Genomic DNA, 19,384 nt, shown 5'->3' on the forward strand with positions numbered 1-19,384 from the left:
GGGAGCACTGTGGCTTGTGCTATCACATGGAGCACTGTACTGCCTATATCATGGGGAGCACTGTGGCTTGTGCTATCACATGGAGTGCTGTACTGCCTATGTCATGGGGAGCACTGTGGCTTGTGATATCACATGGAGCACTGTACTGCCTATGTCATGGGGAGCACTGTGGCTTGTGCTATCACATGGAGCGCTGTACTGCCTATGTCATGGGGAGCACTGTGGCTTGTGCTATCACATGAAGCATTGTACTGCCTATATCATGGGGAGCACTGTGGCTTGTGCTATCACATGGAGCACTGTACTGCCTATATCATGGGGAGCACTGTGGCTTGTGCTATCACATGGAGTGCTGTACTGCCTATGTCATGGGGAGCACTGTGGCTTGTGATATCACATGGAGTACTGTACTGCCTATGTCATGGGGAGCACTGTGGCTTGTGCTATCACATGGAGCGCTGTACTGCCTATATCATGGGGAGCACTGTGGCTTGTGATATCACATGGAGCACTGTACTGCCTATGTCATGGGGAGCACTGTGGCTTGTGATATCACATGGAGCACTGTACTGCCTATGTCATGGGGAGCACTGTGGCTTGTGCTATCACATGGGGCGCTGTGCTGCCTATGTCATGGGGAGCACTGTGGCTTGTGCTATCACATGGAGCATTGTACTGCCTATATCATGGGGAGCACTGTGGCTTGTGCTATCACATGGAGCACTGTACTGCCTATATCATGGGGAGCACTGTGGCTTGTGCTATCACATGGAGTGCTGTACTGCCTATGTCATGGGGAGCACTGTGGCTTGTGATATCACATGGAGCACTGTACTGCCTATGTCATGGGGAGCACTGTGGCTTGTGCTATCACATGGAGCGCTGTACTGCCTATGTCATGGGGAGCACTGTGGCTTGTGCTATCACATGGAGCATTGTACTGCCTATATCATGGGGAGCACTGTGGCTTGTGCTATCACATGGAGCACTGTACTGCCTATATCATGGGGAGCACTGTGGCTTGTGCTATCACATGGAGTGCTGTACTGCCTATGTCATGGGGAGCACTGTAGCTTGTGATATCACATGGAGTACTGTACTGCCTATGTCATGGGGAGCACTGTGGCTTGTGCTATCACATGGAGCGCTGTACTGCCTATATCATGGGGAGCACTGTGGCTTGTGATATCACATGGAGCACTGTACTCCCTATGTCATGGGGAGCACTGTGGCTTGTGATATCACATGGAGCACTGTACTGCCTATGTCATGGGGAGCACTGTGGCTTGTGCTATCACATGGAGCGCTGTACTGCCTATGTCATGGGGAGCACTGTGGCTTGTGCTATCACATGGAGCATTGTACTGCCTATATCATGGGGAGCACTGTGGCTTGTGCTATCACATGGAGCACTGTACTGCCTATATCATGGGGAGCACTGTGGCTTGTGCTATCACATGGAGTGCTGTACTGCCTATGTCATGGGGAGCACTGTGGCTTTTGCTATCACATGGAGCACTGTACTGCCTATATCATGGGGAGCACTGTGGCTTGTGATATCACATGGAGCACTGTACTGCCTATGTCATGGGGAGCACTGTGGCTTGTGCTATCACATGGAGCACTGTACTGCCTATATCATGGGGAGCACTGTGGCTTGTGCTATCACGTGGAGTGCTGAACTGCCTATATCATGGGGAGCACTGTGGCTTGTGCTATCACGTGGAGTGCTGTACTGCCTATATCATGGGGAGCACTGTGGCTTGTGCTATCACGTGGAGTGCTGTACTGCCTATGTCATGGGGAACACTGTGGCTTGTGCTATCACATGGAGCGCTGTACTGCCTATATCATGGGGAGCACTGTGGCTTGTGCTATCACATGGAGTGCTGTACTGCCTATGTCATGGGGAGCATTGTGCCTTGTGCTATCACATGGAGCACTGTACTGCCTATATCATAGCCAGCACTGTGGCTTGTGCTATCACATGGCGTGCTGTACTGCCTATGTCATGGGGAGCACTGTGGCTTGTGCTATCACATGGAGTGCTGTACTGCCTATGTCATGGGGAGCACTGTGGCTTGTGCTATCACATGGAGTGCTGTACTGCCTATGTCATGGGGAGCACTGTGGCTTGTGCTATCACGTGGAGTGCTGTACTGCCTATGTCATGGGGAGCACTGTGGCTTGTGCTATCACATGGAGTGCTGTACTGCCTATGTCGTGGGGAGCACTGTGGCTTGTGATATCACATGGAGCGCTGTACTGCCTATGTCATGGGGAGCACTGTGGCTTGTGCTATCACATGGAGTGCTGTACTGCCTATGTCATGGGGAGCACTGTGGCTTGTGATATCACATGGAGTGCTGTACTGCCTATGTCATGGGGAGCACTGTGGCTTGTGCTATCACGTGGAGTGCTGTACTGCCTATGTCATGGGGAGCACTGTGGCTTGTGCTATCACATGGAGTGCTGTACTGCCTATGTCATGGGGAGCACTGTGGCTTGTGATATCACATGGAGCGCTGTACTGCCTATGTCATGGGGAGCACTGTGGCTTGTGCTATCACATGGAGTGCTGTACTGCCTATGTCATGGGGAGCACTGTGGCTTGTGCTATCACATGGAGCGCTGTACTGCCTATGTCATGGGGAGCACTGTGGCTTGTGCTATCACATGGAGTGATGTACTGCCTATGTCATGGGGAGCCCTGTGGCTTGTGCTATCACGTGGAGTGCTGTACTGCCTATGTCATGGGGAGCACTGTGGCTTGTGCTATCACATGGAGTGCTGTACTGCCTATGTCATGGGGAGCACTGTGGCTTGTGCTATCACATGGAGTGCTGTACTGCCTATGTCATGGGGAGCACTGTGGCTTGTGATATCACATGGAGCGCTGTACTGCCTATGTCATGGGGAGCACTGGCTTGTGCTATCACATGGAGTGCTGTACTGCCTATGTCATGGGGAGCACTGTGGCTTGTGCTATCACATGGAGTGATGTACTGCCTATGTCATGGGGAGCACTGTGGCTTGTGCTATCACATGGAGTGATGTACTGCCTATTTCATGGGGAGCATTTTGCTTTATGCTGCACAGTGGGTTATGATCCTTGTTCTGATCAACATAAAACGGAAGGAAAAACTGATACACTTTTGCTTAGTGCAAGTCTTGAGCAGGTGGAGCTATTGTTAGTAACATTGTACATGAAAGGGTTTCTAGTCTAAAAATAAAATCCACAAACATTGGCAACTTTTCTTCTAATCTTCTGAAATATTGTAATATTTCTGGAAAAAAATATATATTGTTTTCTACTTGATGCAATGGAAGAGATCTTCTGTCTGTTCCCAATTGTACTCATTGGAAAAACTCATTTTTTCAGGAGCAATATATGGTTCAATAATGCCCATAGCTGGTAATGAACTTTATGATATCAATAGGGTCCCAGGAGCATGAATGTGGGGAGCTGCAAGATGGCTGGACTTTCAGACCTGGACAGTCGAGTTTCCATATCACTAACACTAAGCATTAAAGAAAATTGAATATAACATGTAATAACATGTAATAGTGTATAATTGTACACTTCTGTTTATTTTGCAGGTCATTATAATTGTACATTTATGTTTATTTTGCAGATTATGATATGGAATCTAGACAACGAGGAGCCAGTAATATACAGTCCTGTCAGGACAATAGAGTGTCATAAAGACGTCATTCTTTCTATGTCGTTCAATTTAGATGGAAGTCTTATGGCTACGTCATGCAAAGATAGAAAAGTCAGAATCATTGATCCCTTGAAAGGATCCGTTATACAGGTCTGTACATGCATATTCATCAGTTTATTTAATACTTGTCCACAATAATTCCTTAATGCCGATTTTACTGCATACCCTTCATACTTTTTAGATGATCAGGTCAAGTTCAGTGTTATTCTCATTCATACTGTATAGACTTTATGAAGCACAGTTACATTTCCATGCTGTAGTTTATGCCGTTACAATAGTTTTTCCATTTAACCACTGCCAATCTGAAGTATGTATGATGAAATGGAAGAACCTGCATCCATTTCACCAATAAAATGCCTGTGATTAGCTACATGAATAGCAAATCAGCACATCAAATTGCATCAATATACATCCAATTGATAAACGACACATAAAATGATTTACCGCTTTCTGATACTCCATAACACATAAGTCCTAATGTATGAAAAGAGTATCTGTCCATTTTTAGGGCTCGCTCACACTGGCGTAGATTCTCACATGCAAGAGAATCGGGCGGATTATGCTAATGACACTCCGCTAAAACTCTGTCAGAGATTAATCCGAGTTTCATCTGAGTATGATGCAATTCTCTTGCATGAGATAACTGCAGCACAGGTGCGGAGAAGATGGAGAACTTAGTTTCTCCATCTTCTCCATTGTCTCTGTGCACGTACGTTCAAGTGCAGTCCGATGTGACACACAGACCCATAGACTTGTATGGGTGCATGTGATTCCAATATCGGAGTCACACGCAGCATGCTGCAATTGTTTTCTTATGCTGAATAAGCACGAGAAAATTATCGCAAATCTGCACTGCATCATAGTATAACATTGGTCCCGGGTGCTATCCAATAACACATCTGATAGCACTCGGCCGTGTTATACGGCAGTGTGAGCGAGGCCTTAATCTCAGTCTCCTCCTGTTGAAAAGCAACTTTCCCATGTGCAGTGTTCTCCAATTAAAGGAAATTGTCTCTTCAGAGAGGAAAAGGACCAGGACTGTAGTGCCACCTACAGGAAGTAGCAATCCTAAAAGTAAATAGTGACCCTTTAAGGAGCCTTATCACATGACTTAGGATATAAGCCAGAACCAGAAACTCAATTTGCAGAGACTGTGTTTCGGGGTTCTGCCCCTCGTCAGTGCAAAGTGTGAGTTCTGGTTTGGCTAGGTGAGAGGCGTCAGACCGGTATCTAAGGGGTAACATTTCTTCTTGCAGAGAGCGACATGTTAAGTGTAGCATCGGCTTCTCTGCCGGGCAGAGACGCCGTTCCCCTCACCGCCGCGGTCCTGGTCCGGCGTCTTCCGGCTCCCCTGCTGCTGTGGCGCACACAGCGCGCAGCTTCCTGGGCACTGTGCTCAGGGCGCGTGCGCGCTTCCACCCTCTTAAAGGGGCCGCGCGCGCCGCCCTAAAGAGTCCCCGGCCAATGGCCGGAGAACTTCTCCTATATAAAGCACCTCCTCCAAAATGGAGGTGCCTGTGCAAGGTTGTTGTTCCGTGTGCTAACACTTGCTTCAGCCCTCAGGTCTCGCTGCCAGTCTGTCCTGCCCGCCAGTCTGTCTAACAGTCCTGCCCGCCAGTCTGTTTAACAGTCCTGCCCGCCAGTCTGTCTAACAGTCCAGCCCGCCAGTCTGTCTAACAGTCCAGCCCACCAGTCTGTCTAATAGTTCTGCCCGCCAGTCTGCCAGTTACCTGCCGTGTCCACCAGCTTGCCTACCTGGAGCACCTGCCAGTTACCTGTCGTGCCCGCGAGCTTGCCTACCTGGAGCACCTGCCAGTTACCTGTCATGCCCGCCAGCTTGCCTACCTGGAGCACCTGCCAGTTACCTGCCGTGCCCGCCAGCCTGCCTACCCGGAGCACCTGTCTGGCTATCCGCCATACCCGCATTCTTGCTTACCCGGAGTACCTGTCTGACTATCTGCCGTACCAGCCTGCTGATCTACCCGGACCACCCGTCTGCCTTCCTGCCGTGCTCATCCGCTGTACCGGTCAGTTCCTGTCGTCTGACCCGTGGGAGTCTCCTGCTCTCACACAAGGTCGGTCCCAGAGTGGCTCCTAGTTCACCTGCCCGGTCCCTCCCTGGTTCACAGAGTCGACTAAGCCGCCGTGTGACCTGGGTCAGGCCGAGTAGGCACTTAGTCACGCCACTCTGGTCCCTCCTTGCCTCACCTGGGAGGCATTGGCATGGCTAAACCCTCTTTGGGAAAGAGGGGATCCCCTGGTGTCCGATCTTCTGACTTTCCTCGCTGCCTTCCGGAAGGTCTTCGATGAGCCTGGACGAAAATATTCTACTGCCTCCTCACTTTTCCGTCTCCGCCAAGGGAGTCTCACTGTGGGCCAGTATGCCATACGTTTCCGAACCCTCGCATCTGAACTTGCCTGGAACAACGAGGCCCTGGTGTCCGCCTTTTGGGAGGGTCTTTCCGGACGGATCAAGGATGAGCTATCCGGTCGTGACATCCCTTCCACCCTGGACAACCTGGTGTCATTAGCTACCCGGATTGACATCTGTTTTCTGGAACATGCTAAGGAGACTACCCGGGAGGGAAGATTTCCGCGTCTCGCTCCAACATTCCAAAGGCCAGCCTCACAACCAGCTATTCCCCGGACATGTTCGCCTGAGCCTATGCAAATTGACCAAACCAAGATGGTCAAGTCTCACCTGGAGACGCACCGAACCGAGGGGAGTTGCTTCTACTGTGGCAGTATAGAGCATCTGATCCGTTCCTGCCCGGTGAGGCCGGGAAACTCCAGTGTCTAGGACCGCTCGGAGAGGTCGTCCTAGGCAAGAGTAAATCCTCTCCGTCCTTGACTCTGTCTGTTTCTATTTCTTGTGGTGAGACCCGCTTCTTCAAAACTGCCCATCTGGATTCCGGAGCCACTGGGAATCTCATTCAACAGGCTGTTGTGGAGCGGTATCAGATTCCTACCGTACGTCTGGCTGAACCGTTGGCGGTTGCCTCCGTGGATGGGAGGCTTCTTCCGGAAACCATCTTGCTCGTCGCTGAGCCTGTAACCCTTCAGGTGGGAATGCTGCACTCGGAGAAGATCTCCTTTCATGTGCTGTCCGGTCTCTCTCACCCCTCTTGCTTGGTCTACCCTGGTTACAAAGACATGAGCCCGTCCTGAATTGGAGATCTGGTGAAGTGTTCCGTTGGGGTCAGGAATGCCATGAGTCCTGTCTGGTTCCGGTTCGTCCTGCTCGACCCCCGTCTACTCCGGCTAATCTACCTGGTCTGCTGGCACCCCACTGGTCCTATGCGGACGTCTTTGACAAAAAGGAAGCTGAGACACTACCACCTCATAGGCCGTATGATTGCCCCATCGACCTAGTACCTGGTGCTTCTCCTCCCCGCGGGCGAATCTACCCCTTGTCGCTGGCTGAGACCCGGGCCATGTCTGAGTACATAGAAGAGAATCTTGCCAGGGGATTTATCCAGAAATCCACCTCTCCGGCTGGAGCAGGATTCTTCTTCGTCAAGAAGAAAGACGGCTCTCCACGTCCCTGTATCGATTACAGGGGCCTTAAACAGATTACCATCAAAAATAAGTACCCCCTGCCTCTCATCTTGGAGCTGTTTGACTGCCTTAAAGGCACGAAGATCTTCACCAAGCTCGATCTTCGTGGGGCGTACAATTTGGTCCGGATCCGCCAGGGAGACGAGTGGAAGACGGCATTCAACACTCGTGACGGTCACTACGAATACCGCGTGATACCCTTTGGTCTCTGTAATGCTCCAGCCGTCTTCCAGGAGCTGGTTAACGACATCTTCCGTGATCTCCTGTATTCTTGCGTAGTGGTGTACCTGGACGATATCTTGGTTTTCTCTCTGAATCTGCCCTCACACCGGAGGGATGTTCGTCAGGTTCTGCTAAGGCTCCGGAAGAATCGCCTATACGCTAAATTTGAGAAATGCCTCTTGGAGCAGACCTCTCTGCCATTCCTGGGCTATATTATCTTCGAGACTGGTCTGCGGATGGATCCCGAGAATGTGTCTGCCGTCTTAAAGTGGCCCTGATCGGAGGGGTTGAAGGCGATTCAGCGATTCCTGTGCTTCGCAAACTATTACCGCCTCTTCATTCCTCATTTCTCCTCCCAGACTGCTCCCATCTCCGCGCTCACCCGTAAAGGAGCAAATCCCAGGAATGGACTTCCGAAGTGGAGAAGGCCTTCGTCTCCCTTAAACAAGCCTTCTCCTCCGCTCCTGTGCTGCACCATCCGGATTGCAACAAGCAGTTCTTCCTGGAGGTTGATGCATCCTCCTCCGGAGCCCGAGCGGTGCTCACCCAGAAATCCTCGTCTGGGAGAATGGTAACCTGCGGCTTCTTCTCCAAGCTCTTCTCCTCGTCCAAGCGCAACTACTCCATAGGAGATCGTGGGCTGCTGGCCATTAAATTAGCACTTGAAGAGTGGCGCTACTTGCTGGAGGGGGCTCTGCACCTGGTGGTCATCTACACTGACCACAAAAACCTTGCTTATTTGCAGAACGCCCAAAGACTAAATCCTCGTAAGGCCAGGTGGTCTCTATTCTTTGCCCGATTCTGCTTCACTCTGCATTACCGCCCGGCGGACAAGAACATTAAAGCTGACGCTTTATCCTGTCATTCCTGTCTTCCGACCAAGAGGAGGAGCCTCTACATATCATTGACCCTTCCAAAGTAATGACTGTTGCTCCGTTTGACCTGTCTCATCTTCCACCCGGTAAGACCTTTGTAGCGGTTCCGGATCAAAAGAAGGTTCTACTCTGGGGCCATTCATCCAAACTAGCCGGTCATGCTGGCCAGAGGAAGACCTTTCTCCTCGTCGCCCGACTTTACTGGTGGCCTTCCCTGCGCAAGGATGTTGCTTACTTTGTCGCGGCTTGTTCCTCTTGTGCTCGTAACAAAGTTCCCAGGCACCTTCAATCTGGCCGTCTACTTCCTCTTCCCGTGCCTTCCGCTCCGTGGCAACACATTACAATGGACTTCATCACGGATCTCCCTGTTTCTGCCGGTTGTACTGTCATTTGGGTGGCCGCTGACCGCTTTTCTAAGATGGCCCACTTCATCCCTCTGCCTGGTCATCCGTCTGCATCTGTGCTGGCTAAGGACTTCATCCATCACATCTTCCGTCTTCACTGCCTACCCCTCCACATTGTGTCTGATCGCGGAGTTCAGTTCACTTCGAGCTTCTGGAGAACTACGTGCAAGTTGCTGGATGTCTCTTTAAATTTCTCTTCTGCTTATCATCCTCAGTCCAATGGTCAAGTGGAATGTATCAACCAGATCCTTACCAGCTTTCTTCGGCACTTTGTCAACGCTCACCATAACGATTGGGTTGAGCTCCTGCCCTGGGCCGAGTTCTCCTATAACAACCATGAGAGCGAGTCTTCTACCAAATTCCCGTTTTTTGTGGTCTACACTCGACACCCCCAGATTTAGTGTCCCATCTCCTCTTCAGTGGACAATCCTGCCGCGGAGTCTCTTGTCAGCAAATTTTCGGCTATCTATACACTAGATCTGCACTTCTTCAGTCTTCCGAGCGGATGAAGAGACATGCCGATAAGAGATGTCTGGATCCGCCTCAATTCCGTCCGGGAGACAAGGTCTAGCTTTCTTCCAAATATGTCCGTCTCAAGATACCTTTTTATAAATTGGGTCCGCGGTTCATTGGTCCGTTCGATGTTCTGAACTAAATCAATCCCGTGGCTTACAAGCTGAAACTCCCAGTCACCTTACGGATTCCCAACTCCTTTCATGTGTCCCTCCTCAAACCAGTTATCCTTAATTCCTTCTCTGACGATCCAGGTACCACTCCAGCTCCAGTCTCCGCTGAGGACGTCTTTGAGGTAGAAAACATTTTGGCCACCAAACTCAGGGAGAACATTCATGCCCCTCATCTTCTTAAAAAATTTCTCGCGGGCCTAAAGAAGAAGGGGCGTAAAGGGGGAGGTACTGTAGCATCGGCGTCTCTGCCTCTCTTCCCGGGCACTGTGCTTAGGGCTTGCGCACTTCCTCCCTCTTAGGGGGGCCACCCTCCGTCCTAAAGAGTCCCCGGCCAATGGCCAGAAGACTTCTCCTATATAAGGCACCTCCTCCAAAATGGAGGTGCCTGTGCAAGGTTGTATTCCATGTGCTAACACTTGCTTCAGCCCTCAGGTCCCCGCTGCCAGTCTGTTCTGCCCTCCAGTCTGTCTAACAGTCCAGCCTGCCAGTCTGTCTACTGTCCAGCCCTCCAGTCTGTCTAATAGTTCTGCCCGCCAGTCTGCAAGTTACCTGCCGTGTCCGCCAGCTTGCCTACCTGGAGCACCTGCCAGTTACCTGTCGTGCCCGCCAGCTTGCCTACCTGGAGCACCTATCAGTTACCTGTCGTGCCCGCCAGCCAGCCTACCTGGAGCACCTGAAAGTTACCTGTCGTGCCCACCAGCCTGCCTACCTGGAGCACCTCCCAGTTACCTGTCGTGCCCGCCAGCCTGCCTACATGGAGCACCTGCCAGTTAACTGCTGTGCCCGCCAGCCTGCCTACCCGGAGCACCTATCTGGCTACCCGTCTGCCTTCCTGCCGTGCTCATCCGCTGTACCGGTCAGTTCCTGTCATCTGACCCGTGGGATTCACCTGCTGTCACACAAGGTCGGTCCCAGAGTTGCACCTGGTTCACCTGCCCGGTCCCTCCCTGGTTCATGGAGTCGACTAAGCCGCCATGTGACCTGGGTCAGGCTGAGTAGGCACTTAGTCACGCCCCTCTGGTCCCTCCTTGCACCGAAGCACAGAGGTTCCACCACCCGGACCCGTAACACTAAGTATGTCACAGTGAGGAGACTTTTAAAGCCACAATGCTCCTCTAGGAAATATGCAAATTGTCTCTTCAGAGAGGAAGAGAACTAGAGCTCTAGTTCCACCTACAGGATTAAAGGAGACATGCTGCTCCATTAGCTGCCATTGTGTGGGCAGTAGTGCTGTGTAGTCTGTGATGCAGGCTGCACTGACAAGTGCAGGAGGAGAACCTGTAATACTAAAAGTAAGTGTTACAAGTTAATGACCCCAACATGCCAAAATAAAGTGGCCAACCCTTTTAATGGAACACTTGCTCTCACTGTGAGGCCTTACTTACATGTCTGTGTTTGAACATGTACGTGAAAAAATAGTGCCAGTGTGATCAGTGTATCATCAGTGTCATCTGTGTGTCCGTTTTTACCTTCAGTGTACCTTCAGTGTGTCATCAGTGTTTTTGAGGGATGGATAAAGAAATAAATTACAAATCTTGTTCTATACTTTGCAATCTTAAACACAGACAGCATTCAGATAGCACACAGATTCTATCCGTGTGCTGTACGTGTTTTTACGGAACCATAGACTTGTATTGGCCTTTGTCATCCGGAAAAATATGGAAATGTCTGCGTGTGTTTTTAATTGACACATGGTCTGTGAAAAACACGTATATGTAAAGAGCACCATAGATTATGATATGTACGTGTTGTATCCGTGAAAAAAAATGGATAAAACACGTAATTACACCACGGGCATCTGAATGTATGTACCAACATCTGTACGATTCTGAAACAGTCAGACTTCTAGATATACTGCAGAGGTCACATGGTTTTTTTGGGGGGTTTAGGAAATCCTCTGACCCTCTGCTGCAGTTTGTTTGAAAAAATACAAACTTCTTTACTCGCCCACCCCAGGTCCATTACTGAGTCTCTGCTACTGCGCTGTGTAAATGTTATTATATGCAGCGCTGACATGACATTGACAGCGTTACAGCCAACCAGTGATCTCAGCTCCTTGTGACGTCAATTCGGGCAGAGCCGCTAAGCTCAGTTATTGTCTGCAGTGCTGTCAAATATGACATCAGCATTGCAGAAAATAACAAGCACCAGGAGCAGCAGTGGAGACTCAGCGGTGGACCCAAGGAAGATGAGAAAAGTACAGTTTTTTTTTTAAACAAACTACAGCTAGGGAACAAGTGTTTTCCGAAACTGGAAAACCCTCTTAATCCTCTGCTGCTCACTTGTATCTTCAGCTGGTGGTGGGCTGAAGCCCTGTTTTTGTCCTGCTCTACATACAGGTGCATCTCACTAAATTAGAATATCATCAAAAAGTTAATTTATTTCAGTTCTTCAATACAAAAAGTGAAACTCATATATTATATAGAGTCATTACAAACAGAGCGATCTATTTCAAGTGTTTTTTCTGTTAATGTTGATGATTATGGATTACAGCCAATGAAAACACAAAAGTCATTATCTCAGTAAATTAGAATAATTAACAAAAACACCTTCAAAGGCTTCCTAAGCATTTAAAAAGATCCCTTAGTCTGTTTCAGTAGGCTCCACAATCATGGAGAAGACTGCTGACTTGACAAATGTCCAGATGTTCCATTTGGAAATTAAGGTCCCAGAGTCTGGAGGAAGAGTGGAGAGGCACACAATCCAAGCTGCTTGAGGTCTAGTGTGATGTTTCCACAATCAGTGATGGTTTGGGGAGCCATGTCATCTGCTGGTGTAGGTGTTAGAACCTTGCTCTTAGGTTTTTTCCTTTGCTGGTCACATGACCTTGTTGGCCTATTTAATCCTGCTCCGCCCTTCTAGCTTTGCTGGACTTCATTGTATAACTACTTTCTAGCTAGCCTGTGCTCTGTATCTAACTCTGTTAGTTTGCTTGGTCTACGGACCTCTATGTTCTATATATTTTGTTTGTTCGTCTGTCTGCTACTATTTCTGTTAGGAGGTGTCCCATTTTCCTCCCAGTCCTTAGTACTTGTAGGGATTCCTTCCCCATATCTATAGGTCTCCGTACAGACTAGCTTAGGACTTTAGCAGGTCTGATCGCAGGATCAGGTTCCCTGTTACATCGTAGGGATTAAGCTGAGTTCTATCGTAGGGACAGATCTCCTCTCTTTCCTTAGCTCTGGTAGCAGAACATAACAGTAGGTCCACTGTGTTTTATCAAGACCAAAGTCAGAGCAGCCGTCTACCAGGAAATTTTAGAGCACTTCATGCTTCCGTCTGCTGACAAGCTTTATGGAGATGGAAATTTCATTCTCCAGGAGGACTTGGCACCTGTTCACACTGCCAAAAGTACCAATACCTGGTTTATACACAACAGTATCACTGTGCTTGATTGGCCAGAAAACTCGTCTGACCTTAACCCCATAGACAATCTATGGGGTATTGTCAAGAGGAAGATGAGAGACACCAGACCCAACAATGCAGACGAGCTGAAGGCGGCTATCAAAGCAACCTGGGCTTCCATAACACCTCAGCAGTGCCACAGGCTGATCGCCTCCATGCCACGCCGCATTGATGCAGTAATTGATGCAAAAGGAGCCCCGACTAAGTATTGAGTGCATTTACTGAACATACATTTCAGTAGGCCAACATTTCGGATTTTAAAACAATTTTTCAAACTGTTTGTTATAAAGTATTCTAATTTACTGAGATAATGACTTTTGTGTTTTCATTGGCTGTAAGCCATAATCATCGACATTAACAGAAATAAACACTTGAAATAGATCACTCTGTTTGTAATGACTCTTTTTGTATTGAAGAACTGAAATAAATTAACTTTTTGATGATATTCTAATATCTGTAAGTATGATGGGCAGGGTGAATAGGGTTAGTCCCTACAGACATCATCATCTATTATCCAGAAGCAGTGCGGCTTCTGCTGTACTCCATTCATGTGATCTTCCCACCCAGATCTATAACATTTGTAAGGTATAGTTTTGTCTTGTTTACCTTTATAACTATAGCAAAACTGTATTCTGGACATATAAAGTCGTCAAAGCAATCTAGTCTGTGCAATATGAAGTAAGTTGTCCAGCAAACTATAAAAATATCCAACTTTTATTTCTTAATTTAAAATATTCCAGTTATGAAAAAGTATGGACTTATTCTTAATAGCAGCATACCATGATTAGGAGACATTCTTCATTTGAATATCCTGACACTAAAAAATTCCAACCACAAAAAAAAGGTTACAAATGCACTAAACAAAATAAAAAAAGTGGTTGTTTTTTATTTTAATAGAGATGTCTGAACAGTGTATTTCATATTACACAGTTAATGGTGTAATGAAGCCAAATTGATAGCTTAAAATGTCATAGATGATTGCCAGAAGATCACATCAATGAAGGTCATGAGTTGGGAACACCACAGATTTCCAGGATGTAAGAGCTGTGGTAGCTGAGGGGACCTAACCTCTTTGGCTCCATTCATAGATCTCCATTACTGGAAGTATTTGATATAATATTCTAAGTAAAGTGCTATTGATCTGAATAAACCTTTGCTTGGAATGTTGTTTTGGAAATTTCCAGTTACAGGAATATCTGAATGTGGTCAAAAGTTCTTGAGCCCTCTATAGTTTTAGAAATTGGTTGTATGTCCAGCCTACCAATGTCACCACCAATGTCATCTTTATCATGGCATTATCATATTTATATAACATCGAATTTAGCTTACGCTTTAAAAGAGATGTGAAGGCATAACATAAAGGTGGGGGTCAGACACTTGGCATCCCCATTGATCAGCTGTTATTTGCTCTGGATGTAAACACATGGGACAGAGCTCCTACCGGTGAGTGGCTTCTGCTGATGGTACTGCACAACAGCTCCTATTCAAAACACCTATTGAAACACTTATGTCACAGTGTTAACCTATTTCATAGTAATCAGGGGTCCAGCCTACAACTTCATGCTGTCTTTGATTAGCCCAGTTTATAATGTATATTTTCTTAAAGGGAATTGGTCACCAGGTTTTTGCTACCCCATCTGAGAACAGCATAATGGAGGGGTAGAGATACCGATTCCAGAGATTTATCACTGACTGGGCTGCTTGCTGCAGTCTTGATAAAATCAACGTTGAATCTTCTGTGGATCTACCAGTTCTCTGAATGTTGATGTCTGTATAACACCCACACCACTCATTTATAGCTTTCTGTGTACACTGTGCATAGGCAGAAAGCTGCCAATCAGTGATGGAGCGGGGTTATACAGAGTTCATGAATATGGAGGACCACCTAACAGCAGGTTTACTAGTCCTCTACTGATGATCTACTCATTTGTCTCTACATTATGCTGCTTTTAGATTACGTGAGAAAAGCCTGGTGATAGGTTCCCTTTAAAGCTAATGACTGGCATAATTGATGTAAAAATTCTACACACTCTTGTTAAAATGGCAAGTTTTTGTCATGTAAAAAATCATACCAAGAAGAATAATTTCAGAACTTTTTCTGTTTAATGCCACCCATAATCTGTACAAATCCATTGAGAAGCGAGCTGAGATCTGCTAGGGTGGAAAAATAAATATCTAAAATAATGTGGTTGCATAAATTTGCACACCCATAAATTAATACTTCGTTGAATTACCCTTTGAATTTATGACAGCCTTCAGTCTTTTTGGTAGGAGTCTATCAGCATTGCACATCTAGAATTGGCAATCTATGTCCACTCTTTTTTGCAGTAACACTCCAAATCGGTCAGATTGCTAGGGCATCGCATGTGTACAGTCCTCTTGAGGTCGTCCCACAGGTTTTCAATTGAATTCAGGTCTGGGCTACCTGGCTGGGCTATTCCAAAACTTTGACTTTGTTCTCATAAAGCCATTCTTTTGTTGATTTGGAGGTATTTTAAGAGTGGTTATATTGGCTGAAATGTGAAATTTATCTTCAGCTTTTTAGCAGAGGCCTGAAGGTTTTGATGCAAAATTGACTGATATTTGTAACTGTTCATAATTTCCTCCATACCTTTTAGAATTATGGCCTTGTCTCAGACAATAACACATTTTAGATCACGGCCCCACTATCAGTATTTGGTCAGTATTCGATCAGTATTTTTTCAGACCCAGGTACCATTAGTAAAAAAAAAAGGACCTGTCAGCTGACTAAATGAAATCAACGCAGGTCCTGTCAGAACACCGTGGGACACCGATGACAGTGGACACCACCGGAGAAGGAGACCGGGGGCCACCGGAGAGGAAGTATAATGTTTTTTTTTTTTATTTTTTACATTTTAATTCTTTTTTTACTATTGATGCTGCATTTAAAGCAGCATAAGTTGATCACACAATATAAATCCATGCCAGTTGCATGGATTTATATAGTGTGACCAACTTGTCAAGCACTTTTCCAAGTGATGCTAAAATCGCTTGGAAATGCATGAAAAAACGCTTAAAAAACGCTTGTCCCTGGCAGAAAAAATGCATGGAAAATCCACATGCGTTTTTTCTGCCAAGGAGATGCAGAAATATACTCATGGAATTTCTGCTTCATTTCTGCATCGTGGGCACATAGCCTAAAGGGGGAAAAAGTTCTGAAATGATTCTTCTTGGTATGATTATTTTACATGAAAAAAAATGGCATTTTAAAAGCGGTGTGTTGACTTTCATATACACTGGTTTGGAAAGAATCTGTAATGGGGCGTGTCAGTGAGGTGTGTATGTTTTTTCCTTCTACCTCGACACATGGAAGAGACTGCAAAGACAGAGCTTTTGCCTTATTATTCAGGGCATTGGTTGCTTCCACGCCCTTGGCTATTTGGAGTATCACGGCCGAGGACATAGTCCGGTACTCCGGGTGGGACACTATTAGTGGCTCTTTAATTTACGGGCTTTAAACCTTCAACAAAGGCACAGGACATAAACGGGTGTGGACTTTGGACATGCTCTCTTATCCTAAATCTTGCCATCTTTGTCAGAGCCAGGTATAATATTTTTCTACTGACTCTGTAGCATCCTGTTGGAGATCATGAAGAGTGGCTGACTGAGAAGCTAGCCTGGCCTGCACCCACTGTGTGAGTTTTCTCACATACGGCTTCCCCGAATACAATAAAGTATCATCTGCGGGTGGGGCCCCTATTGCCCCCGCCACAAGGGAGTAGAAGGTATTCCCTGCCTTTGCTGACACCAGGTCCTCCAAATCCCATCAACAAGAGTAGAAAGCCTTTCTAATTTTCTCTACTCTTCTTACAAATGGCATGAGAAACATTTCAGGGTGTGGCATTGTACTCATCATGGCCAGCATTTCACTTGGATTCCAGGGATGCCACACACCCTCATGGGGTTCTACAGTATCTGGTCCTCTAGACTGACGTGTGAGGTCTGGTGGTAGTAATTTGGGCGAGCGCTGCGGGCGACCAGTTGGGGTTGAGGTGAGCTGCCCACCTTGACTGATTAATTGTCCTAGTGAGTCTTGGATGGCGGTGAAAAACTGACCTACAACTGCTGCGCATCCATTTACGTTGTGTCAGGAGAGGAGATGGAAGGCAGGCCAGGCCCTGTAGGGGCGTTGGTCCCATCCAGTGAAGGCATGATATTCATTGAGGGCAAGGCCGAGATTTGTGGGGGCATAGCACTTGGGGCATTGGCCAGGGGGGCTACACTGGCTTGACCGGGCTCTGGGGGCTTATAGTATACAAATGGATTGTGGAGTGATAACAAAGGGTACAATCCTGTCTTAGGAGTAGGAGGTTTCTCAGTTTCTATCTGCCGACAGGGGGCACCACATACACTACAGGTCTCCACTCAATCTGGATTCTCATTCCTGAATACACATGTCCATCCTTTTCCAGAAATCTTCATTAAGCCTGCCACCCTGTGGACAACCAGATGCTGAACAAAACCTACGCATTTTCTGCATAAATTTCTTTCCTTTCTTCTCCTTCGCCAATTTGACATGATCTCTACCTTGCTCAGTCTGTCCCTTAGTGGACAGATTACCCATCTTCTGTCTTTTACAACAGGAAACTGGACTTGAGAGGCAAACCAGTGGGGACTCTTACCTTTCACTATGGTCACTTTCTCTGTCACTCCATGCCCAACATATATAATCAGACGAAAACCATCAGCCCCTCCGTCTAGGGGCCGGAACCATATGGGTTTCCTTAGAACTACAAAAGGCTGCTGCCGGCAATCACCAATGTCGGCTCCCCCGGGTACAACCAACTAATCGTTACAATCCAACCCTATGGACAAATGACCAGTAAAATGCCAAATCCATACTTCCCATACAACACACAACACAGGAATTCAACACAGTATGCAAGGTATCCTCAGGGTTCGTTGTCTAACAATAATGGACCCATTTACTATGAACAGATCGAATGACCTGCGACACACTTACCCAAAACACACTGGGGCCAATACAGAGGTACAAATTCAGATAGTGTCAGGACAAAGCCTTTTGCTGCAGCTGTCCTAAGTTGTCCGTCTGTCTGGGCACAGCAAAACTATTGGATCAAGCGGTTCTTTGAACTAGAGGGTCCCTGTTCGGGTGCCAGATTTTGTCGTTGCCACATAATGCGGGACGTTCTGAGACGTTGTACCTGCTCCAAATTAAATTGTAAAATCCAAGTACATGTACATAGAGAGGTACCACACTGACACTCTTAGTATCAGAATAGAGCTCTGTCTATTACATAATCATCAGGGTTTATATAGGTTTTTACTGGACATACATTGTAACAATATAATTAGCTCAGCTTATCTCTACATATGTGCTAGTATTAGCATACATACATCTAATTGGTGAAAGTTAACACTATCTACACCCAGCTTTAGTGTCTAGGTGTGGCTCTACTTTTTTCTTTCACTTTCCTGTTATCTCGATGTCCCGTTAAGCAAAGAAATTCCAGAGACCCTAATCTAAACATAATCAGACTCCATTTTGCAAGCAAGGAGATGCACATACAATAACCAAAATGGATAGGATAGATAAATAACTCCTGCTCTCACAATGACATTGTATAATAGGACATTTCCCTATTTTATTATGCTGTTATTGTGTTTTCAATATAATATTGTGTTCTTGCCAAAGTAGTATTATTTATCATTATGTACATGTTGTTTTTATAGGAATCCGATGGTAAGAATCACAAATCCAGCAAAGTTTTGTTTCTGGGAAACATGAAGAAGCTGATTTCAGCTGGGGCATCTCGGTGGAATAACAGACAAGTTACCCTCTGGGATCAAGTATGTGTAATTATGTATCTTACAAATGATGACAAGCTCTGGGACTGAGATGGCATTACTTCATTTTATACAATATCCTTCATGTATAAACACATCTCAGCTTTATAGCATAAGGCAGATGAAAAAGCATTCTAACTAAAGTGCTGATCAAGGATGTACAAAGAAATCCCTGCTGCCATTAAACAACCCTTCAGCTCCTCACATTCTTGTCACAGGGAACCATGGAAGGTGACATAAGGCCTTCTCCCTCCATCTAGCAGCTTAGATGCCTTGGTTGCTGTTCACCTTAGCATCTAAAGGTTGTTAAACTGCTGCGAGCAGGGCTAGCTCCAATCACAGCAGATACCAGAGGGTGTAGGCTGTGTAAATCAGCTAGCAGCCACTGGGTCTGGAAGGGGCTCAGCCTGTGGGCTTATTCTATACAAATCCTCCAGACTTCTGATGGGCATACATAGTGGATGTTGGGAGACGTGGGTGAATGCTAGGCTGGAGGCGGAACTGATGGACACCAGACCCTACCTCTTCACAGGCCACTGATGCTGATCACTCCTTAAACAACCATTAATATGAATGTTTATTTTTGGTCATTGCTCCATGTGAACGTGTCCAGCAAAGGGATGACAAAATGTTTGTTCTCATGTTTTATGTGGACACCTAAAAGCATTGTTTACTGGGAT

The 19,384-nt window shown here is 46.8% G+C and overlaps 1 protein-coding gene across 2 annotated transcripts in view; it reads left to right on the forward strand.

Moving 5' to 3' along the window:
• The window catches only part of CORO2A (coronin 2A), a 235,376-nt gene that overhangs the window by 171,153 nt on the left and 44,839 nt on the right, over positions 1 to 19,384 (forward strand). For both annotated transcript variants that reach the window (XM_073664193.1, XM_073664182.1), the window contains exons 5-6: positions 3,636 to 3,815; positions 18,591 to 18,707. In XM_073664193.1, the coding sequence (XP_073520294.1) occupies positions 3,636 to 3,815; positions 18,591 to 18,707 (297 nt within the window). The remainder of the gene's footprint in view (positions 1 to 3,635; positions 3,816 to 18,590; positions 18,708 to 19,384) is intronic.

The sequence above is a fragment of the Phyllobates terribilis genome, unplaced genomic scaffold (assembly GCF_046119375.1).
Source record: "Phyllobates terribilis strain yellow unplaced genomic scaffold, ASM4611937v1 Scaffold_1__5_contigs__length_1240528914, whole genome shotgun sequence".
Taxonomy (NCBI): domain Eukaryota; kingdom Metazoa; phylum Chordata; class Amphibia; order Anura; family Dendrobatidae; genus Phyllobates; species Phyllobates terribilis.